The sequence below is a fragment of the Panulirus ornatus genome, chromosome 5 (genome assembly GCF_036320965.1).
Source record: "Panulirus ornatus isolate Po-2019 chromosome 5, ASM3632096v1, whole genome shotgun sequence".
NCBI lineage: Eukaryota > Metazoa > Arthropoda > Malacostraca > Decapoda > Palinuridae > Panulirus > Panulirus ornatus.
In genome coordinates, this window is record NC_092228.1 from 47,980,604 (window position 1) to 48,005,376 (window position 24,773).

Below are 24,773 nucleotides of genomic sequence, written 5' to 3' on the forward strand. Positions count from 1 at the left end.
TCGACCAAAACACCCTATATCTGCCACTCTATCATCAAACACATTGAACAAACCTTCAAAATACTCACTCATCTCTTCACATCACCACTACTTGTTATTACCTCCCCATTAGCCCCCTTCACTGAAGTTCCCATTTGTTCCCTTATCTTACGCACTTTATTTACCTCATTCCAAAACATCTTTTTATTTTCCCTAAAATTTAATGATACTCTCTCACCCCAACTCTCATTTGCCCTCTTTTTCACCTCTTGCACCTTTCTCTTGACCTCCTGCCTCTTTCTTTCATACATCTCCCGGTCACTTGCATTATTTCCCTGCAAAAATCGTCCAAATGCCTCTCTTCTCTTTCAGTAACAATCTTACTTCTTCATCCCTCTACTCACTACCCTTTCTAATCTGCCCACCTCCCACGCTTCTTATGCCACAAGCATCTTTTGCGCAAGCCATCACTTCTTCCCTAAATACATCCCATTCCTCTCCCACTCCCCTTATGTCCTTTGTTCTCACCTTTTTCCATTCTGTACTCATTCTCTCCTGGTACTTCCTCACATAAGTCTCCTTCCCAATCTCACTTACTCTCACCACTCTCTTCACCCCAACATTCTCTCTTCTTTTCTGAAAACCTCTACAAATCTTCACCTTCGCCTCTACAATATAATGATCAGACATCCCTCCAGTTGCACCTCTCAGCACATTAACATCCAAAAGTCTCTCTTTCATGTGCCTATCAATTAACACGTAATCCAATAATGCTCTCTGGCCATCTCTCCTACTTACATACATATACTTATGTATATCTCTCTTTTGAAACCAGGTATTCCCAATCACCAGTTCTTTTTCAGCACATAAATCTACAAGCTCTTCACCATTTCCATTTACAACACTGAACACCCAATGTACACCAATTATTCCCTCAACTGCCGCATTACTCACCTTTGCATTCAAATCACCCACCACTATAACCTGGTCTCGTGCATCAAAATTACTTACACACTCACTCAGCTGCTCCCAAAACACTTGCCTCTCATGATCTCTCTTCTCATGCCCAGGTGCATATGCACCAATAATCACCCATCTCTCTCCATCCACTTTCAGTTTTACCCATATCAATCTAGAGTTTACTTTGTTACACTCTATCACATACTTCCACCACTCCTGTTTCAGGAGTAGTGCTACTCCTTCCCTTGCTCTTGTTCTCTCACTAACCCCTGACCTTACTCCCAAGACATTCCCAAACCACTCTTCCCCTTTACCCTTGAGCTTCGTTTCACTCAGAGTCAAAACATCCAGGTTCCTTTCCTCAAACATACTACCTATCTCTCCTTTTTTCTCATCCTGGTTACATCCGCACTTATTTAGATACCCCAATCTGAGCCTTCAAGGAGGATGAGCACTCCCCGCATGACTCCTTCTTCTGTTTCCCATTTTAGAAAGTTGAAATACAAGGAGGAGAGGGTTTCCATTTCTGCTTCCCTTAATACATCCCATTCCAACCCCCCACTCCTCTTACGTCTTTTGCTCTCACCTTTTTCCATTCTGCACTCAATCTTTCCTGGTACTTCCTCACACAAGTGTCCTTTTGAAGCTCACATACTCTCACCACTCTCTTCACCTCAACGTTCTCTCTTCTTTTCTGAAAACCTTTATAAATCTTCACCTTTGCCTCCACAAGACATTCCTTCAGTTGCACCTTTCAGCACATTAACATCCAAAAGTCTCTCTTTCACACGTCTATCAATTAACATGTAATCCAATAATGCTCGCTGGCCATCTCTCCCACTTTCATACGTATGCTTATGTATATCTCTTTTTTTGAACCAGGTATTCTCAATCACCAGTCCTTTTTCAGCACACAAATCTACAAGCTCTTCACCATTTCCATTTACAACACTGAAGACCTCATGTACACCAATAATACCCTCAACTGCCGCATTACTCACCTTTGGATTCAAATCATCCATCACTATAATCTGGTCTCGTGCATCAAAGCTGCGAACACCCTCACTCAGCTGCTCTCAAAACACTTGCCTCTCATGATGTTTCTTCTCATGACCAGGTGCATAGGCACCAATAATCACCTGTCTCTCTCCATCCACTTTAATTTTTACCCATATCAACCTAAAGTTTACTTTCTTACACTCTATCAGATACTCCCACAACTCCTGCTTAAGGAGTAGTACTACTCCTTCCTTTGCTCTTGTCCTCTCACCAACCCCTGATTTTACTCCCAAGACATTCCCAAACCACTCTTCACCTTTACCCTTGAGCTTCGTTTCACTCAGAGCCAAAACACCCTGGTTCCTTTCCTCATATATACTACCTATCTCTCCTTTTTTCTCATCTTGGTTACATTCACACACATGTAGACATGAGCCTTTGAGGAGGATGAGCAATCCCCATATGATTCCTTATTCTGTTTCTCCTTTTAGAAAGTTAAAATACAAGAAGGGGAGGGTTTCTAGCCTCCCGCTATTGTCCCCTTTGGTCGACTTCTGCGACACGTGGGGAATGCGTTGGAAGCATTCTTTCTTCCCTGTCCTTGTCTAAATTCTTGAGCAGTCAATTGGCAGGATCCTAACTGAACTTAGAAGTACCTAGGACAAAACAAAGTTGAATGTGAACAAAAGCATAACAGTCAAGTTTGCAAGAGAGTGAGGGTTTAATTTCAGTTAGAAAGTGGTGGGTTTGAGAGGGCACAGAATTTCTGTTATCTACAGTAGACAAGACACAAATAAGGGGTCATTTTTCTGGCATCTAGGGTTTATTTGGTTATTTTTTTATATATTTGTAATATGAAGTTTGCATAAGCTTTAGGAAAAGAGGGAATGACATCATTGGGAAAATGATAATGAAAGTGAGCAAGCTTGGAAAAGAGTCTTGTGTGAAGAGTTGCCAGAAGAGATTGAGTGAAGATAGGCAAAAGATGATGATATACAAAACTAAAGAAGTGGCTGAGGGATGGAAGGTATTCAGGGAAGCATTGCTTACATGTACATGTGAAATGGATGGCATGCAGAAAGTGGGATGTGAGCTTGTGAGAAAGGGTAGTGAGTGTAGGGATGAGGATATTAAGCTGCTAATGAAAGAGAAAGGAGAGGCATATGCATGCTACAAGCAGGGAAGAAATGTGGTTGATTGGGATATGTGCAAGAGGAAGCAGAAGGATATCAAGAGGAATGTGCCGGGGCTGATAAATAAGCAAATAGAGATGAGGTGAAAGAGTACTGGGAAACTTCAGAGAGAGAAAGAAAATGTTTTGGAAGGAGAGGGATAGTTTCAGAACAAGTGAATAAATAGGAACATCAGGAGGGGAGTGGGTAGGGAAGTAGGAATAGGCATAGAAGAGGTGAAGAGGAAATAGACTGTTATTAGGTTATTAAGTTTAGCAGGGTAGTTGAGATGTGAGTTTGAATGCGGAAAATTTGGTGGAAGTGGAGTGTTTTAGATATATCTGTGATTGGACATGGTAGCCTTTGGAACCATGGATGCAGAAGTGAGGGGATGAAGGTTTAGGAGCATTGAAGAACGTGCAGAAAGAGAGGTAGGCATCTGGGAGGACAATGATCAATGTTTCAAGGTATAGGGGTGCCAGTAATGTTTTATGGATGTGAGGCGTGGGCTATAGATGATAATGTGCAGAGGAGGATGGACATGTTGGAAATGAAATGATTGAGGACAGTATGTGGTGTGAGGTGATTTGTTCTAGTTATAGAAGGGTAAGGGAGAAATGTGGTGATAAAAGAGTGTGGTTGAGAGAACTGTAGAGGGTGTGCTTAGATGGTTGAGATATACAGATAAAATGAGTGAGAAGTTAACAAAGAGGATTGATGAATCAGAAGGGGAAGACCAAATTTGTGATGGAAGGTTGGACTTAAGTTACTTTGTATAGACCCCCTGATTGGTTAATGCTGATTGGTTAATCCTTGGTTCAGCAACTCCACTTGGTTCCACTCATCTGTAAACAGCATTTGCATGTAGATTTTTTTCACTTTTGTTCAAAATGGATAAGATTTTGAGTAAAACACCCTTTATATTATATGTGCATGATAGTAAAGTATTTAAAGGTTACTTAGAGTTTTTAAGGAAAAATGTTAGGAAATATAGAATGTGTGAACACTTGAACTCTCATAACAATATTGTTATGTCTCTTAGGGAATGCCAGAATTCTACTGGCCTGCATGATACAATATACGATCTGTGTTGTGACAATATTGCTATATTTTCTCTTGGTATATCGTCTGAGTGTAATTTTCAGCCTATTATTTTGTTGTTAGATTATTACCATTACTGCTATTGTTAGGAGCTGGGGGGCTGGAAATCCTCCCCTCCAGTTTTACTTTTACAAAAGAAGGAACAGAGAAGGGGACTAAGTGAGGATTTTCCCTCTAAGTCTCAGTCCACAGATCTTGACACTACCTTGCTAATGCGGGAAATGGCAATTATGTATGACAGAAAGAAACTATTATTGTTATTTGATGCCCTGGGGCTTGAACCAGAAGTCCTTTTGCTCTTTCTTTTGTTTTCATTTTTCATCTGCCAAAAGTGGCTTAGTAGATGTTCACCCAGTTTACATGAAATGCTCAGGAATGATGAATTATGCAACGACCTTAGGAACCTTTTTCCCTTGCCGCCAAGAGCTACCACACCATCCCTCACCACCACCACACTCTCCCATGATAGCCACCACACTCTCCCTAATCACCACCACTCCCTTCCTCCCTAACTGCTTCACCTTCCTCACCACCACCACACCCTCCTTCACTACCACCATTCCCTCCCTCCCTGATTATTACACCACCATCACCACCGTGACCTCATCCCTTCCTGGCCACCATACTCTCCTTCATCACCACTATATCCTCCTGCCTTGGCCACCACATCTCACTCACCACCATCACTCCCTTACTGGCTGCCACACCTTTCCTCACTATGTGACTCCTCTCCCTGGCTACTTCAACCACAAGTCCCCACCCACCACCACTCCATATTGGCCACTGCACTCTAAATGATGCAGTGACATTGTTCATTGGTTCAACAATTCTCTCTCTCTCTCTCTCTCTCTCTCTCTCTCTCTCTCTCTCTCTCTCTCTCTCTCTCTCTCTCTCTCTCTCTCTCTCTCTCTCTCTCTCTCTCTCTCTCTCTCTCTCTCTCTCTCTCTCTCTCTCTCTCTCTCTCTCTCTCTCTCTCTCTCTCTCTCTCTCTCTCTCTCTCTCTCTCTCTCTCTCTCTCTCTCTCTCTCTCTCTCTCTCTCTCTCTCTCTCTCTCTCTCTCTCTCTCTCTCTCTCTCTCTCTCTCTCTCTCTCTCTCTCTCTCTCTCTCTCTCTCTCTCTCTCTCTCTCTCTCTCTCTCTCTCTCTCTCTCTCTCTCTCTCTCTCTCTCTCTCTCTCTCTCTCTCTCTCTCTCTCTCTCTCTCTCTCTCTCTCTCTCTCTCTCTCTCTCTCTCTCTCTCTCTCTCTCTCTCTCTCTCTCTCTCTCTCTCTCTCTCTCTCTCTCTCTCTCTCTCTCTCTCTCTCTCTCTGCCCTTGGTCTATCATGTTTGATGAATACTTCTGCAGATTCCTTCTTGTTTTCAAGTTTCTTAGCCTGTTGAAGTACCTACTGGCAGGATGACTCCTAAGCAGTTGTAACCAAATGTCCACTCATGTCTTCATTATTACAATCCATTCTTCTGTTATCACAAAAATTGCCCTTGGCAATTCTGTATCCTCAAGTAATATTTTGATATGCGTTTCTTTTTTTTTTCCCCTGTTTCCTGTTTATGTGATGCATTGTCTTTGTCTATTCCAAAGGTAATTGAAAATGTATGTTTGTCATCCTTTAGGTTTCCTGATCTCTCCAATTTTGATGCTACCAATTTTGTGATGAAGTCCATCGGTTTTTATTCATTAGCCTCTGTGTTTCTAGTTTTCTTTATAAACTCTGTTTTTGCTACCAATCCCTGGTCATGTATATTTTTCACTTTTTTAAACTTTTCATCAACCAGACCATAAATTTTCCTCATTTTCTGTCTTTAGCAGTGTATGTTATTCTGTCCACAGCTTCTGTCTGTGTGTAATTACTTGTTTATAGTTGTTTATTTGTATTGTATAGAGAAAGAGATTTACACTTATGTAGTCCCATCTCTTGACCATTCTGTGCTAGCTTACACATTTTAGATTTCTGTACTGTCTGCAATAACCATGTTTTCATATATTTTTTTCTGTTCATCCGCCACTTTTATACTATAAAAGTATTTCATAATCTTTGATTAATGTTTTCTCTCAGTTTAATGTTTTGTCCTTTGATTGTTCTATCCCTACGTATTTGGGAGAGCTGTTCACTGTCTGCATCATCAGTATGTTCTAGAAAATGAAAAGTTGTGATTAGGTCACCCATCAGTCGTCTCTCTTCATGATGGGCAAATTTAAGGTTTTTAGCTTTTCCCTGTAACTCAGTTCTCTTAATCCTAGAACCATCTTTATTGCTCTCCTTTAGACATTCTCTTTTAGGTCTTTGTGCTTTTTCATTTTTTCATGTCTTCCATTTTCTGCATTAGTAAGGTAGCATCAGGAACAGATGAAATCCCTCATTCACTCACGTCCATTCTTAGTTGTCAAGTGAAGTGCACCAAAACCCCAGTCCTCTATCCACAACTTGGCTCCACAGATGCTTCTGTGGTCTACCCTGGCTGCTTCAGTTCACTGACAGCACATCGTCCCCTATGCACCACATCACTTCAGTTCACTATTTTCCTTGCATGCTTTTCACCCTCTTACATGCTCAGGCCCTGATCACTCTAAATATTTATCACTCTATTCTTCCATCTCCAATTTCATTTTCCCCTCCTTCTCTCCTCTACCTCTGACATATATCCTCTTTGTCAACCTATCTTCACAACTTCTTTCCATATGTCCAAACAATTGAAGCACACCCTCTTCAGGTCTTTCAACCAATCTCTTCATTGCCACATCTCACTCTTACCCATTTATTATTTGCTCAGTCTAACCACTTTACACCAAACATTGTCCCCAAACAATTCATTTCCACTGCACTATTCCTTCACATTATGTAGAGGTTATGTTCTGTGAAAGCCTCGTACAAAGAGAGATTGCATATGATAAACTAATAAAGGTATAGAGAAAAATAGGATGTTAACAGCAGCTTCATGGTCAGCACTTGTGGATTCTTCCTTTACCTTTGTTACATAGCTTCTGACATCAAATAACATACCTAGCCATTCTTTCATCGCTTGAAATGGCTCTGGCTCAACTGCATTGTCTTTTTTACATAAATTTTCACAGATATTAATAGCTTAAGACCTGAGCTGAAGATTGCTCAGGCTGCTTTACATCTTCATCTCTTGCTCTGTGTGTAACAAGAGCATTTTCTTCATCTTCATAAATGGATTTCTAACCCTTGTGGTTATCTTGGAAAACAGAGTAGAGTGGATCACAGCACTTCAAATTTTCTCTGTATTCATTTTTATGTTGTGGATTGTAGATTCACCCAGGTTGTAAGCATGCCCATACACTGATGCTCCTTCTCCAGCATCAGCGTGTCCTAAGATATCTAGCCTTGTTTCTAATGTCAGTGCTAGTTATAGGGTAAGAGATGTTGCTGGATGTGTATTAACAAACATAAACATAGTGGGTTGAAGGAAAATCACATTACCCTAACTGCACAAGTAGCACAGATCCACACACAACAGTGATAACTGCAAGATTGATCTGCTAATGGGAACTTGGCTAGCTCCATCCAGGACCCATGTGTACTTCACCTGTCAACCTTCACTGAAGTTTTGATGCGCTTTATGATAAATACACACACACACATACACACATACAGTAATGAGTTTTGAGCACATAAAAGGAGTGATTGGTTAAGTTAGGTTGCTCACATAGTAGTGAAATCACATATAGTGATTCCATATAAAATGAGGACTGGATGTACATTCACCCAAATCCTTACATTCTCATCTATAGCTCATGTTTGCATCTTTACGAAATTTGTTGGGACTACTATGCCTTCAAGCCTTCAAACATACCCATTTTCACCCTCCCAAATGACATCCTCTCTTTCCACCCATTCCTTAGTGCTCCCAGAACCTTCATCTCATCACAATCCTGTGATTCACTTCTGCTTCCACAGTTCCATTTGCTGCCATGTGTACTCCTGCACATGTAATATATTCCACTTCTTCCAAAGTTTCTTCATTCAGACTCACACCACAAATAACCTGTCCGTCTCTTCTGATCACCTCCATTTGCTTATACTTGCTCTCAACTTTCTGCTTTCACACTTTCCAAAATAAAGACCCCCAACTTTGCAGTTTTTCCCTCAAAACTCCCACTAGTGCTTTGACATCAGCAAACAACGATAGACACTTCCCAGGCCACCTCTACCTTACACTGTGCATACTCACCCCTCACCACCCTGTCCATAAACAAATTGGACAGCCATGCTTCAGATCAACTTTCACTTGGAACCACTCCCTCTTCTCTCTTCCTGTTCCTGAGAATCTTCCTACTCTTGAGAAAACTTCTCTGCTGCTAGTAGCTTTCTTCCCACACCATACTTTCATAAGACCTCTCTCAAGGAATCTCTATCAACTCTATTATATCCTTTTCCAGATCCAAAGGTATCTCAAACATATCCCTCTATTGTTCAAAGTATTTCTTACACACATTCTGTAAAGCAAACATATTTATCACTCCTGAAACCTTGTTATTTTTCCCCAGTCTGAAGCTCCATACATATCTTCACCCTCTCAATCATTGACAAATTTATAAATCTGTAATTTGGACATTCTCCTTTGTTCCCCTTGCCTTTATGCACTGGCACTATACATGCATTCTGCCAGTCCTAATGCACCTCACATGATCCATACATACATTGAAAATCCTGACTGACCAGGTAGCAGCACAGTCACCCCCTTTTTTATATTATTAAGAAATTTACCTGCAGTACTGTATACTTCAGCCACCTTTCCACATTTTATCATATGCATGGTTTTTACCATATCCCTCATCACCAACCATCTTGCATGACATTTTCATTTCACACACCTCGATGACCCAAACACCCTATGTCTGCCACCCAGTCATCAAACAGATTGAGCATTCCTTCAAAATTCTCACTTTAAATCCTCACATCATCACTACCTGCAGCATTTTTTAGGTGTTTGGGTGATTACTGTTTGTGAGTTTTGCACCCATGATGCCCCATCTCTTAACCTTGTCTATGTGTACCAAGTCTTTATTTTTATGCATGTGTATACACATACACACACCCTAGCTTGTGCCAGGTACCCAGGTGCATGTGTGAGTTTGTGTGTGTGTGTGTGTGATTACTTCTTTATACTGTATGGGGATGGATCTTTAAACTCTTGGGACCCCTAACATGACTGAAACTTCATACACCATGTATATCCCCAGTAGTGGTGAAAAACTAATTAAATGCTAGGGTACAAAGTGGCTTAAACTTGCAAATTACTTAGGAAGAATTCTTTTTTTTTACAATGGTACAATTTTGGAGTGTTACTTAGATTTATGTGTAGGCATTAGGCAAAGACAGATATCATGGCATACTTTTTGCAAATTGATATGCTCATAATTTTTTTCATATGTTCAACTTATGGTAGAAGATTTCACAATTTAAATGCCTCTTGTTTCTTAAACTGACAATTGCATAGTACCCCAAAAATTCAATTATAAACAAATTTGTTAAGGATTTTTTTTTTTTCCTTTTTTTTTTTTGCTTTGTCGCTGTCTCCCGCGCTTGCGGGGTAGCGCAAGGAAACAGACGAAAGAAGTGGCCCAACCCACCCCCATACACATGTATATACATACGTCCACACACGCAAATATACATACCTACACAGCTTTCCATGGTTTACCCCAGACGCTTCACATGCCCTGATTCAATCCACTGACAGCACGTCAACCCTGGTATACCACATCGATCCAATTCACTCTATTCCTTGCCCTCCTTTCACCCTCCTGCATGATCAGGCCCCGATCACACAAAATCTTTTTCACTCTATCTTTCCACCTCCAATTTGGTCTCCCACTTCTCCTCGTTCCCTCCACCTCCGACACATATATCCTCTTGGTCAATCTTTCCTCACTCATTCTCTCCATGTGCCCAAACCATTTCAAAACACCCTCTTCTGCTCTCTCAACCACGCTCTTTTTATTTCCACACATCTCTCTTACCCTTACGTTACTTACTCGATCAAACCACCTCACACCACACATTGTCCTCAAACATCTCATTTCCAGCACATCCATCCTCCTGCGCACAACTCTATCCATAGCCCACGCCTCGCAACCATACAACATTGTTGGAACCACTATTCCTTCAAACATACCCATTTTTGCTTTCCGAGATAATGTTCTCGACTTCCACATTCTTCAAGGCTCCCAGAATTTTCGCCCTCTCCCCCTCCCTATGATCCACTTCTGCTTCCATGGTTCCATCCGCTGCCAGATTCACTTCCAGATATCTAAAACACTTTACTTCCTCCAGTTTTTCTCCATTCAAACTTACCTCCCAATTGACTTGACCCTCAACCCTACTGTACCTAATAACCTTGCTCTTATTCACATTTACTCTTAACTTTCTTCTTTCACACACTTTACCAAACTCAGTCACCAGCTTCTGCAGTTTCTCACATGAATCAGCCACCAGCGCTGTATCATCAGCGAACAACAACTGACTCACTTCCCAAGCTCTCTCATCCCCAACAGACTTCATACTTGCCCCTCTTTCCAAAACTCTTGCATTCACCTCCATAACAACCATGGAGACATCACACACCCCTGCCGCAAACCTACATTTTGTTAAGGATATGCTGTGTAAATGGAAGGTTTAGGTATGACCATCATTTGTTCTGTGGTTACAGACTTAGGAGTTTCAAGAGGATCAAATCTGTTGTAATAGTTACAGTGATGGTCAGGTTTAGAGGAATGAGGTTTGTCTTTATTCCCATGTTTCACTTCAAATTCTGTGTGGCTGAAAGCTGTCTATTGTATATTTAGTGACATCATTTCTTAAGGTAATGTCTTAAGTGAATTAGATTTAGCATCTTGAGATTTTTTCACAATATCAGTTACCTGTATTTTCTTTAGATTTTGTTTTCACAATATCAGTCACCTTTATTTTCTTTAGATTTTATTTTCACAATATCAGTCTCCTGTATTTTCTTTAGATTTTATTTTCACAATATCTGTTACCTGTACATTTTTTTTATGTGGAAGTTTAATAGGATAGGTGGATCTGATATCTTTATGATTCACTATCATCATCTTAAGCAGGTAGAAGCATGTTCATATTTGCTGGGTTTTTAATAGCATGAGATACTGATGTAGCTGTAAGCATTTGCTGATTCCCCACCCCTTGACTCACAGCAGTTATCTCTTTTCATGATACTACACAGTGTCTTACCAATATTCATAGCTGTATCAACTTTCTTTTCCCATTGATGCTACCATGAACCTAATTTTCAGCTTATTGTTCCCACAGGTAATCAGAGGATTAAGATGTGTGTTGAATGACAAGAAACGTATTGTTCGTCAATGTGCTACCAATGCCCGGTGTTCATGGATACTAGTTGGTGCCCCTGGTGGTGCCTAAGTTATTCACTGCATAATGTAAAGTGAAATATGACTGTAAAAATAAAATTCTTTTGTATTAAACTCTCCTTATCCATACTGTAAATGTGTTATCTTTTTGTATCAAAGCCTTCCCCTTGTAGTGTTTCCTATACTGAGATCATACTCATGTGAATACTATATATAAATCTTCATGACTAAATGAAGAGTGTTTTGTTCTGTATTCAAACTGATTTACAAATGAACTGTTGCAAAAATTAATTTTCCTTTTATCTCAACACATTAATGTTTGAAGGATGCATACTAGATAAACTGTTGCAAAAATTAATTTTCCTTTTATCTCCAGGGCGCAAATGGGGAGGTGATAACAAGTAGTGGTGATGTGAGAAGGAGATGGAGTGAGTATTTTGAAGGTTTGTTGAATGTGTTTGATGATAGAGTGGCAGATATAGGGTGTTTTGGTTGAGGTGGTGTGCAAAGTGAGAGGGTTAGGAAAAATGATTTGGTATACAGAGAAGAGGTAGTAAAAGCTTTGCGGAAGATGAAAGCCGGCAAGGCAGCAGGTTTGGATGGTATTGCAGTGGAATTTATTAAAAAGGGGGTGACTGTATTATTGACTGGTTGGTAAGGTTATTTAATGTATGTATGACTCATGGTGAGGTGCCTGAGGATTGGCGGAATGCTTGCATAGTGCCATTGTACAAAGGCAAAGGGGATAAGAGTGAGTGCTCAAATTACAGAGGTATAAGTTTGTTGAGTATTCCTGGTAAATTATATGGGAGGGTATTGATTGAGAGGGTGAAGGCATGTACAGAGCATCAGACTGGGGAAGAGCAGTGTGGTTTCAGAAGTGGTAGAGGATGTGTGGATCAGGTGTTTGCTTTGAAGAATGTATGTGAGAAATACTTAGAAAAGCAAATGGATTTGTATGTAGCATTTATGGATCTGGAGAAGGCATATGATAGAGTGGATAGAGATGCTCTGTGGAAGGTAATAAGAATATATGGTGTGGGAGGCAAGTTGTTAGAAGCAGTGAAAAGTTTTTATCGAGGATGTAAGGCATGTGTACATGTAGGAAGAGAGGAAAGTGATTGGTTCTCAGTGAATGTAGGTTTGCGGCGGGGGGGGGTGTGTGATGTCTCCATGGTTGTTTAATTTGTTTATGGATGGGGTTGTTAGGGAGGTGAATGCAAGAGTTTTGGAAGGAGGGGCAAGTATGAAGTCTGTTGTGGATGAGAGAGCTTGGGAAGTGAGTCATTTGTTGTTCGCTGATGATACAGCGCTGGTGGCTGATTCATGTGAGAAACTGCAGAAGCTGGTGACTGAGTTTGGTAAAGTGTGTGAAAGAAGAAAGTTAAGAGTAAATGTGAATAAGAGCAAGGTTATTATTTACAGTAGGGTTGAGGGTCAAGTCATTTGGGAGGTAAGTTTGAATGGAGAAAAACTGGAGGAAGTAAAGTGTTTTAGATATCTGGGAGTGAATCTGGCAGCGGGTGGAACCATGGAAGTGGAAGTGGATCATAGGGTGGGGGAGGGGGCGAAAATTCTGAGAGCCTTGAAGAATGTGTGGAAGTCGAGAACATTATCTCGGAAAGCAGAAATGGGTATGTTTGAAGGAATAGTGGTTCCAACAATGTTGTATGGTTGCGAGGCGTGGGCTATGGATAGAGTTGTGCGCAGGAGGATGGATGTGCTGGAAATGAGATGTTTGAGGACAATGTGTGGTGTGAGGTGGTTTGATCGAGTAAGTAACGTATGGGTAAGAGAGATGTGTGGAAATAAAAAGAGCGTGGTTGAGAGAGCAGAAGAGGGTGTTTTGAAATGGTTTGGGCACATGGAGAGAATGAGTGAGGAAAGATTGACCAAGAGGATATATGTGTCGGAGGTGGAGGGAACGAGGAGAAGTGGGAGACCAGATTGGAGGTGGAAAGATGGAGTGAAAAAGATTTTGTGTGATCGGGGCCTGAACATGCAGGAGGGTGAAAGGAGGGCAAGGAATAGAGTGAATTGGATCGATGTGGTATACCGGGGTTGACGTGCTGTCAGTGGATTGAATCAGGGCATGTGAAGCGTCTGGGGTAAACCATGGAAAGCTGTGTAGGTATGTATATTTGTGTATGTGGACGTATGTATATACATGTGTATGGGGGTGGGTTGGGCCATTTCTTTCATCTGTTTCCTTGCGCTACTCGCAAACGCGGGAGACCGAAAAAAAAAAAAATCTTAATATATTAATGTTTGAAGGACACATACTAGATAGTCTTATCTAAATGAGACAGCAAAAAATTAACAATATTTCAAACTTTTCTCCAGCAAAAGTTAGGAAAAATGCAAGACAACTTTTGGTCATTACCTCCCAGTGGGACTTTATTTAGTATTTAGGCTAAGTGATGTAGAGCTTATGTGATAGTTAAGACAAGGCAATGCTGGTAACTTTAAAGTTATCACAGAGACAGGTTTTCCAGTCACATTTACTAGGAACATTGTGTCTGGGAGGTGAACAGCGTGGACTATTTACTTTTAAAAAGAAAACTTTGTGAACCCTTAGCATGGCCATTAATAGTCCTCCGCCATGAATGTGATGTGATGTGAACACTTATCACAGTCATGCAGCACCCTTTATGACTTTACTCATAATTTAGATTAGTTGCTTCAGCAGCAGCAGTCAGATCATAAAATTGCATCTGTTTATGACATCATGGAATTTCATTTGATATTAAAATGATTTGAGCAGCCAAATAATTCACATGGGAGTCTACAGGTCTTTTTGAGGATAAAGGGATATTTCACTTACCAAGAAATAACTCTGCTTTCTTGGGTTGCAGGATATAGAACCTGAGAATGAATGATTAGTTTCTGTACAGAGAATAAGAGAGGGTCTTAAACCACTGTTGTCATTGCATTTGAGGATTTTGGAAATCATTTCTGTGACCTGTGCCCTCATTTATCTGCCTGGGCTGCTAAGTTGAATTTTGAATTAGACATCCAAATAGGAATTAGGTAATGGATGTAGTTATGATAACGGTATAAAGAATAATGGCTCGACAGATAAAAGAGAACATTTCCAAATGCCAATAGATATATGTGAATCACTGAACTTCATGTATGTTTACCTTATACCAACAGGAAAGTGCATGTATATAAGATTTTATCTTTATACAACTGAATGTTGCAAGTTTATTAGATCACAGTATGACAGAAATCAAGCAGCATATAGTGTGTGAAAATAGATGAAAGTGAACGGAATGCATTATCCAAGGAAAACGATGAATCAAGTTACATAAATTTTCACCATGGGGGATCACACTGTAGAGGAATTCTAAATACAAATTGGAGTGAGATCCTCAAAGGTGTCATTTCAGTAAATCTGAAAATATACCATAAGAAAATAAGGCAGATAATCAGTGGGCTGATACTAAACAAAAAGAAAAGATACCAAGAGACAGACAGCAGTGGATGAAGAGGAGAAAATTATGGGAAAAAAAAAAGGTGAAAAAGGCAAGAGTAATAGACTTTGATGAAGAAATAAAGAATATTGATGAGGAAATGCTGTTCTCATACATGAACGAAGCATAAAACAAGAAATCAGATATTTGATCCTTCATGGTGTGAAAAAAGTACAAAATTGACTCAAAAGAAATTTGTGGATTGTTAATTGAACAGTACAAATCAGTAATCAGCTCAAAGTGTGAGGAGGAATTTGATGAGCTGTTATCCAACGTAACAATATTGAGATATCTGATGTTATAATCATAGTAGTCGATCAGACCTGAGAAGATTCAGCTTTGGGACCAGTTGTTATCCCTGCCATCTTCCTTCAGGAGACAATGATAGATACAGCAAAACATGATATTGTTGATGGGGCAAAGTTTGGGTGAAAGCAAAATTGCAGACTTTCACTAAATGGCATACATGACCTGTACACAAAGGAGGACCTATGGAATATAGGTTAGTTACCTTAACTTCACATTTGATAAAAGTATTGAAAGAGTAATAAAAGGAAATATATTAAAACATATGATGAACAACTACATAGATAAAGGCCAATTTTGATATGTACTTGGAAAAATTATGTATTCCCAGTAATTAGCTAACAGTGACATTTATGAAAGCTTAATGCAAAAAGTAAAAACAGCATTTTTCTCAGTTTTATAAAGGCATTTGACAAAGTAAACCACAGAATATTATAAGAGAGAAGAACAAAATATTACAGGTCAATAGGAAGATGGATTAATGAGTTTTAAACTAGAGAAAGTTTGAAGTACAGGTTGTACCTCTTTAATTTGACATCCTTAGGACCTGGCTGTAGCTGAACCACAGAAAATACCGGAAAACAGAAATTGACCCCAAAGTCATACATAATTGACAGTTCAATCTCATAGTACTCACACAAAGTCTTTACAGAAGTTCCTTTATCTAATTTTTTCTGTAACTCCACCTTTTCCAGCATAGATATGATTTATACTTACACTTATTAGCACTAGCACCGTCTTCTGCACATCTTGGTCTCTTGGATGACATCCTGAAGGGCTAAGATACAGCTGAATATAAGAAATTAACAGGAATGTTAATTAGCTTGACTGTAGTGTAAACAGATTTTGGCACCTTAGTACTGCTAGCAGTGCCAAGTTGGTGGCAGATCCACAAACTAATAACTAATGGCAGTAGATTCAAAATGTGCCTGACCACAGAGCGCTGGATTAGAGAGGAACAATCTGTAGTAGCTGACAGAACCAAGACTGATGATGTTCTATCTAGGGCAGTGTTACCCAAACCCATGGTTGCACCCTAAGTGAAGGTTGCAAGGATGCTCCTGAGGGTCACACAAAATAGTGCAAATGTCATACTTCACAATTTTGGAATATGAAGTGTCATTGAATCTGGAATAGGAAAATACTTGTGAATGATAAAGCATAGATAAATGTAAGAAATCTCCTGATGTATTTGAGCCTGTACACATCCATTACTTGTATGCCAAAGCAGCTGGAGCCAGATGTAATAGCAGTGTTGTCTCTTATTCACTTCAGGCGTTGCTGTGTTGGATGACTGACGTGCTGTGATATGTAGTTATCATAACATAAGTTTTGTTTGCCTTTTTATTTACTATGATTGCCAAGCTACTTCATTAGTAGAATAGCCATTTAATAGTCTAATAGAGGACACAGCTTAAGCCTAGGAATTTTCACTCAAAGAAGGAAACTTCATAAACGTAAACTTTATTGTTATGACCGGTGTGAGAAGGTTGGTAATTTCTCCATGAGTGTGTTTTACAATTAAAGTCATTATCATTGAGTATGCTGGTAAGTCTTAGTGAATAACTGAGACAGGTATGTGATAGAAGAATGTATGGTCTTCGAATGCATTTGAATACAATATTTATCTTTATTTGTATTTGAATTATTCTTAAATCAGAGAATATGCATTTACTTCAGATTCATGGGAAGACTACTCGTACTCATCTAATGATTATATATACAATTTGACTAATGGTCGTAGACTATAAATTTTTCTTTGGAAACATATAGGTGTACTTGTATACAGTTTTTTGAGAATAATTTTCACTGTGTATATATTATTATTATGAGAGGCAAGTGTTTTGGGAGCAGCTGAGTGAGTGTGTTAGTAGTCTTGATGCACGAGACCAGATTATAGTGATGGGTGATTTGAATGCAAAGGTAAGTAATGTGGCAGTTGAGGGAATAATTAGTGTACATGGGGTGTTCAGTGTTGTAATGGAAATGGTGAAGAGCTTGTAGATTTATGTGCTGAAAAAGGACTGGTGATTGGGAATACCTGGTTTAAAAAGAGGGATGTACATAAGTATACATATGTAAGTAGGAGAGATGGCCAGAGAGTGTTATTGGATTACATGTCAATTGATAGGTGCACGAAAGAGACTTTTGGATGTTAATGTGCTGAGAGGTGCAACTGGAGGGATATCTGATCATTATCTTGTGGAGGCGAAGGTGAAGATTTGTAGAGGTTTTCAGAAAAGAAGAGAGAATGTTGGGGTGAAAAGAGTGACAAGAGCAAGTGAGCTTGGAAAGGAGACTTGTGTGAGGAAGTACCAGGAGACACTGAGTACAGAATGGAAAAAGGTGAGAACAAAGGATGTAAGGGGAGTGGGGGAGGAATGGGATGTATTTAGGGAAGCAGTGATGGCTTGCGCAAAAGATGCTTGTGACATGAGAAGCGTGGGAGGTGGCCAGATTAGAAAGGGTAGTGAGTGGTGGGATGAAGTAAGATTATTAGTGAAAGAGAAGAGAGAGGCATTTGGATGATTTTTGCAGGGAAATAATGCAATTGAGTGGGAGATGTATAAAAGAAAGAGGCAGGAGGTCAAGAGAAAGGTGCAAGAGGTGAAAAAGAGGGCCAATTAGAGTTAGGGTGACAGAGTATCATTAAATTTTAGGGAGAATAAAAAGATGTTTTGGAAGGAGGTAAATAAAGTGCGTAAGACAAGGGAACAAATGGGAACTTCAGTGAAGGGGGCTAATTGGGAGGTGATAACAAGTAGTGGTGATGTGAGAAGGAGATGGAGTGAGAATTTTGAAGGTTTGTTGAATATGTTTGATGATAGAGTGGCAGATATAGGGTGTTTTGGTCGAGGTGGTGGGCAAAGTGAGAGGGTTAGGGAGAATGATTTGGTAAACTGAGAAGAGGTAGTAAAAGCTTTGCGGAAGATGAAAGCCAGCAAGGCAGCGGGTTTGGATGGTATTGCACTGGAATGTATTAAAAAAGGGGGTGAATGTATTGTTGACTGGTTGGTAAGGTTATTTAATGTATGTATGACTCATGGTGAGGTGCCTGAGGATTGGCGGAATGCTTGCATAGTGCCATTGTACAAAGGCAAAGGGGATAAAAGTGAGTGCTCTAATTACAGATGTATAAGTTTGTTGAGTATTCCTGGTAAATTATATGGGAGGGTATTGATTGAGAGGGTGAAGGCATGTACAGAGCATCAGATTGGGGAAGAGCAGTGTGGTTTCAGAAGTGGTAGAGGATGTGTGGATCAGGTGTTTGCTTTGAAGAATGTATGTGAGAAATACTTAGAAAAGCAAATGGATTTGTATGTAGCATTTATGGATCTGGAGAAGGCATATGATAGAGTTGATAGAGATGCTCTGTAGAAGGTATTAAGAATATATGGTGTGGGAGGTAAGCTGTTAGAAGCAGTGAAAAGTTTTTATCGAGGATATAAGGCATGTGTACGTGTAGGAAGAGAGGAAAGTGATTGGTTCTCAGTTAATGTAGGTTTGCGGCAGGGGTGCGTGATGTCTCCATGGTTTTTTAATTTGTTTATGGGTGGGGTTCTTAGGGAGGTGAATGCAAGAGTGTTGGAAAGAGGGGCAAGTATGCAGTCTGCTGTGGATGAGGGAGCTTGGGAAGTGAGTCAGTTGTTGTTCGCTGATGATGCAGCACTGGTGGCTGATTTGGGTGAGAAATTGCAGAAGCTAGTGACATCCCATTCCAACCCCCACTCCCCTTATGTCCTTTGTTCTCACCTTTTTCCATTCTGCATTCAGTCTCTCCTGGTACTTCCTCACACAAGTCTCCTTCCCAAGCTCAATTACTCTCACCACTCTCTTCACCCTAACATTCTCTCTTCTTTTCTGAAAACCTCTACAGATCTTCACCTTCGCCTCCACAAGATAATGATCAGACATCCCTCCAGTTGCACCTCTCAGCGTATTAACATCCAAAAGTCTCTCTTTCACACGTCTATCAATTAACACATAATCCTATAATGCTTTCTGGCCATCTCTCCTACTTACATACATATACTTATGTATATCTATCTATTCAAACCAGGTATTCCCAATCACCAGTCCTTTTTCAGCACACAAATCTACAAACTCCTCTCCATTTCTATTTACAACACTGAACACCCCATGTACACCAATTATTGCCTCCACTGCTGAGGTCTCATGATGCTGATGAAGGAGGATGGAGTCACTGCTGAGGTCTCATGATGCTGGTGAAGGAGGGTTGAGGGACTGCTGAGGTCTCATGATGCTGGTGAACGAAGGGAGGAGGCGCTGCTGAGGTGTGAAGATGCTCGTGAAAGAGGGAGGAGGCACTGCTGAGGTGTGAAGATGCTGGTGAAAGAGGGAGGAGACGTTGCTGAAGACTCATGATGCTGATGAAGGAGGATGGAGTCACTGCTGAGGTCTCATGATGCTGATGAATGAGGATGGAGACACTGCTGAGGTCTCATGATGCTTATGAAGGAGGATGGAGACACTGCTGAGGTCTCATGATGCTGGTGAAGGAGGGAGGAGTCGCTGCTGAGGTCTCATGATGCTGATGAAGGAGGATGGAGTCACTGCTGAGGTCTCATGATGCTGATGAAGGAGGATGGAGTCACTGCTGAGGTCTCATGATGCTGATGAAGAAGGATGGAGTCACTGCTGAGGTCTCATGATGCTGGTGAAGGAGGGTTGAGGGACTGCTGAGGTCTCATGATGCTTATGAAGGAGGATGGAGACACTGCTGAGGTCTCATGATGGTGGTGAAGGAGGGAGGAGTCACTGCTGAGGTCTCATGATGCTGGTGAAGGAGGAAGGAGGCACTGCTGAGGTCTCATGATGCTGATGAAGGAGGATGGAGTCAGTGCTGAGATCTCATGATGTTGGTGGAGGAGGATGGAGTCACTGCTGAGGTCTCATGATAGTCGTGAAGGAGGAACGAGTCGCTGCTGAGGTCTCATGATGCTGATGAAGGAGGATGGAGTCACTGCTGAGGTCTCATGATGCTGGTGAAGGAGGAAGGAGTCGCTGCTGAGGTCTCATGATGCTGATGAAGGAGGATGGAGTCAGTGCGTCTCATGATGCTGATGATGGAGGATGGAGTCACTGGTGAGGTCTCATGAAGCTGGTGAAGGAGGAAGGAATCGCTGCTGAGGTCTCATGATGCTGGTGAAGGAGGGAGGAGTCACTGCTGAGGTCTCATGATGCTGATGGAGGATGGAGTCGCTGCTGAGGCCTCGTGATGCTGGTGAACGAGGATAGAGTCACTGCTGAGGTCTCATGATGCTGGTGAAGGAGGATGGAGTAAGTGCTGAGGTGTCATGATGCTGATGAAGGAGGATGGATTCACTGCTGAGGTCTCATGATGCTGGTGAAGGAGGAAGGAGTCACTGCTGAGGTCTCATGATGCTGGTGAAGGAGGAAGGAGCCACTGCTGAGGTCTCATGATGTTGGTGGAGGAGGATGGAGTCGCTGCTGAGATCTCATGATGCTGATGAAGGAGGATGGAGTCACTGCTGAGGTCTCATGATGTTGGTGAAGGAGGAAGGAGTCGTTGCTGAGGTCTCATGATCCTGATGAAGGCGGATGGAGTCAGTGTTGAGGTCTCATGATGGTGATGAAGGAGGATGAAGTCACTGCTGAGGTCTCATGATGCTGGTGAAGGAGGATGGATTCAGTCCTGAGGTCTCATGATGCTGGTGAAGGAGGGAGGAGTCACTGCTGAGGTCTCATGATGCTGGTGAAGGAGGATTGAGGGACTGCTGAGGTCTCATGATGCTTATGAAGGAGGATGGAGACATTGCTGAGGTCTCATGATGGTGATGAAGGAGGGAGGAGTCACTGCTGAGGTCTCATGATGCTGGTGAAGGAGGAAGGAGGCACTGCTGAGGTCTCATGACGCTGATGAAGGAAGATGGAGTCACTGCTGAGGTCTAATGATGCTGATGAAAGAGGAAGGAGTCACTACTGAGGTCTCATGATGCTGGTGAAGGAGGGAGGAGTCACTGCTGAGGTCTCATGATGCTGGTGAAGGAGGATGGAGTCACTGCTGAGGTCTCATGTTGCTGATGAAGGAGGACGGAGTCACTGCTGAGGTCTCATGATGCTGGTGAAGGAGGATGGAGTCACTGGTGAGGTCTCATGATGCTGGTGAAGGAGGATGGAGTCACTGCTGAGGTCTCATGATGCTGGTGAAGGAGGAAGGAGTCACTACTGAGGTCTCATGATCCTGGTGAAGGAGGGAGGAGTCGCTGCTGAGGTCTCATGATGCTGATGAAGGAGGATGGAGTCACTGCTGAGGGCTCATGATGCTGGTAAAGGAGGGAGGAGTCACTGCGGAGGACTCATGATGCTGGTGATGGAGGGAGGAGTCACCGCTGAGGTCTCATGATGCTGGTGAAATAGGATGCAGTCACTGTTGAGGTCTCATGATGCTGATGAAGGAGGATGAAGTCACTGCTGAGGTCTGATGATGCTGATAAAGGAGGATGGAGTCACTGCTGAGGTCTCATGATGCTGATGAAGGGGGAAGCAGTCGCTGCTAAGGTACTCATGATGTTAATGAAGGAGGATGGAGTCACTGCTGAAGTCTCATGATGCTGATGAAGAAGGAGTCACTGCTAAGGTCTCATGATGCTGATGAAGGAGGATGTAGTCACTGCTAAGGTCTCATGATGCTGATGAAGGAGGATGGAGTCACTGCTGAGGTCTCATGATACTGATAAAGGAGGATGGAGTCACTGCTAAGGTCTCATGTTGCCGATGAAGGAGGGAGTCCACTGCTGAGGTCTCATGATGCTGATGAAGGAGGAAGGAGTCGCTGCTGAGGTCTCATGATGCTTATGAAGGAGGATGGAGTCACTGCTGAGGTCTCATGATGCTGGTGAAGGAGGATGGAATCACTGCTGAGGTCTCATGATGCCGGTGAAGGAGGAATGAGTCACTGTTGAGGTCTCATGATGCTGATGAAGGAGGATGGAGTCACTGCTGAGATCTCATGATGTTGGTGAAGGAGCAAAGAGTCGCTGCTGAGGTCTCATGATGCTGATGAAGGAGGAAGGAGTCACTGCTAAGGTCGCATGATGCTGATGGGGTCACAGCTGAGGTCTCATGATGTTGGTGAAGGAGGTAGGAGTTGCTGCTGAGGTCTCATGATGCTGGTGAAGGAGGGAAGAGTCACTGCTGAGGTCTCATGATGCTGATGAAGGAGGATGGAGTCACTGCTGAGGCCTCATAATGCTGATGAAGGAGGAAGGAGTCACTGCTGAGGTCTCATGATGCTGGTGAAGGATTAAGGAGTCACTGCTGAGGTCTTATGACGTTGGTCAAGGATGGAGTAGTCACTGCTGAGGTCTCATGATGCTGGTGAAGGAGGATGGAGTCACTTCTGAGGTCTCATGGTGCTGATGACGGAGAATGGAGTCATTGCTGAGGTCTTATGACGTTGGTAAAGGATGGAGGAGTCACTGCTGAGGTCTCATGATGCTGATGGAGGATGGAGTCACTGCTGAGGTCTCATGATGTGAAGGAGGATGGAGTCACTGCTCAAGTCTCATGATGCTGATGAAGGAGGAAGGAGTCGCTGCTGAGGTCTCATGATGCTTATGAAGGAGGATGGAGTCACTGCTGAGGTCTCATGATGCTGGTGAAGGAGGGAAGAGTCACTGCTGAGGTCTCATGATGCTGATGAAGGAGGATGGAGTCACTGCTGAGGCCTCATAATGCTGATGAAGGAGGAAGGAGTCACTGCTGAGGTCTCATGATACTGGTGAAGGAGGATGGAGTCACTGCTTGGGTCTCATGATGCTGGTGAAGGATTAAGGAGTCACTGCTGAGGTCTTATGACGTTGGTGAAGGATGGAGTAGTCACTGCTGAGGTCTCATGATGCTGGTGAAGGAGGATGGAGTCACTTCTGAGGTCTCATGATGCTGGTGAAGGAGTCACTGCTGAGGTCTTATGACGTTGGTGAAGGATGGAGGAGTCACTGCTGAGGTCTCATGATGCTGATGGAGGATGGAGTCACTGCTAGGTCTCATGATGTGAAGGAGGATGGAGTCACTGCTCAAGTCTCATGATGCTGGTGAAGGAGGATGAAGTCGCTGCTGAGGTATCATGATGCTGATGAAGGAGGATGGAGTCACTGCTGAGGTCTCATGATCTTGGCGAAGTAGGGGGGAGTTGCTGCTGATATCTCATGATGTTGGTGAAGGAGGGTGGAGTCACTGCTGAGGTCTCATAATGCTGATAAAGGAAGATGGAGTCACTGCTGAGGTCTCATGATTCTGATGAAGGAGGATGGAGTCACTACTGAGGTCTCATGATGCTGGTGAAGGAGGATGGAGTCACTGCTGAGGTCTCATGATGTTGGAGGAGGGAGGAGTAACTGCTGAGGTCTCATGATGCTGATGAATGAGGATGGAGTCACTGCTGAGGTCTCATGATGCTGATGGAGGATGGAGTCACTGCTGAGGTCTCATGATTCTGGTGAAGGAGGATGGAGTCACTGCTGAGGTCTCATGATGGTGAAAGAGGAAGGAGTCACTGCTGAGGTCTCATGATGCTGGTGAAGGAGGATGGAGTCACTGCTAAGTTCTTATGATACTGATGAAGGAGGATTGAGTCGCTGCTGAGGTCTCATGTTGCTGGCGAAGGAGGATGGAGTCGCTGCTGAGGTGTCATGATGCTGATGAAAGAGGATGGAGTCTCTGCTGAGGTCTCATGATGCTGATGAAGGAGGATGGAGTCATTGCTGAGGTCTCATGATGTTCGAGGAGGGAGGAGTAACTGCTGAGGTCTCATGATGCTGATGAATGAGGATGGAGTCACTGCTGAGGTCTCATGATGCTGATGGAGGATGGAGTCACTGCTGAGGTCTCATGATTCTGGTGAAGGAGGACGGAGTCACTGCTGAGGTCTCATGATGGTGAAAGAGGAAGGAGTCACTGCTGAGGTCTCATGATGCTGGTGAAGGAGGATGGAGTCACTGCTAAGTTCTCATGATACTGATGAAGGAGGATTGAGTCTCTGCTGAGGTCTCATGTTGCTGGCGAAGGAGGATGGAGTCGCTGCTGAGGTGTCATGATGCTGGTGAAGGAGGGAGTCACTGCTGAGGTCTCATGATGCTGATGAAGGAGGAAGGAGTCACTGCTGAGGTCTCATGATTCTGGTGAAGGAGGATGTAGTCACTGCTGAGGCCTCATGATGCTGGTGAAGGATGGGGGAGTCACTGCTGAGGTCTTCTGATGCTGATGAAGGAAGATGGAGTCACTGCTGAGATCTCATGATGGTGATGATAGAAGATTGAGTCAGTGCTGAGGTCTCATGATGCTGATGAAAGAGGACGGAGTCACTACTGAGGTCTCATGATGCTTATGAAGGAGGATGGAGTCACTGCTGAGGTGTAATGATGCTGGCCAAGGAGGATGAAGTCCG

The 24,773-nt window shown here is 42.5% G+C and overlaps 1 protein-coding gene across 1 annotated transcript in view; it reads left to right on the forward strand.

The window, feature by feature from the left end:
- The window catches only part of Mms19 (MMS19 nucleotide excision repair protein), a 561,976-nt gene extending 550,279 nt beyond the window's left edge, over window positions 1-11,697 (forward strand). Inside the window, 1 exon segment of the mRNA XM_071662204.1 lies at window positions 11,503-11,697. Within this exon segment, the coding sequence (XP_071518305.1) occupies window positions 11,503-11,613 (111 nt within the window). The 3' untranslated portion in view covers window positions 11,614-11,697.
- The last annotated feature ends 13,076 nt before the right edge of the window (window positions 11,698-24,773 follow it).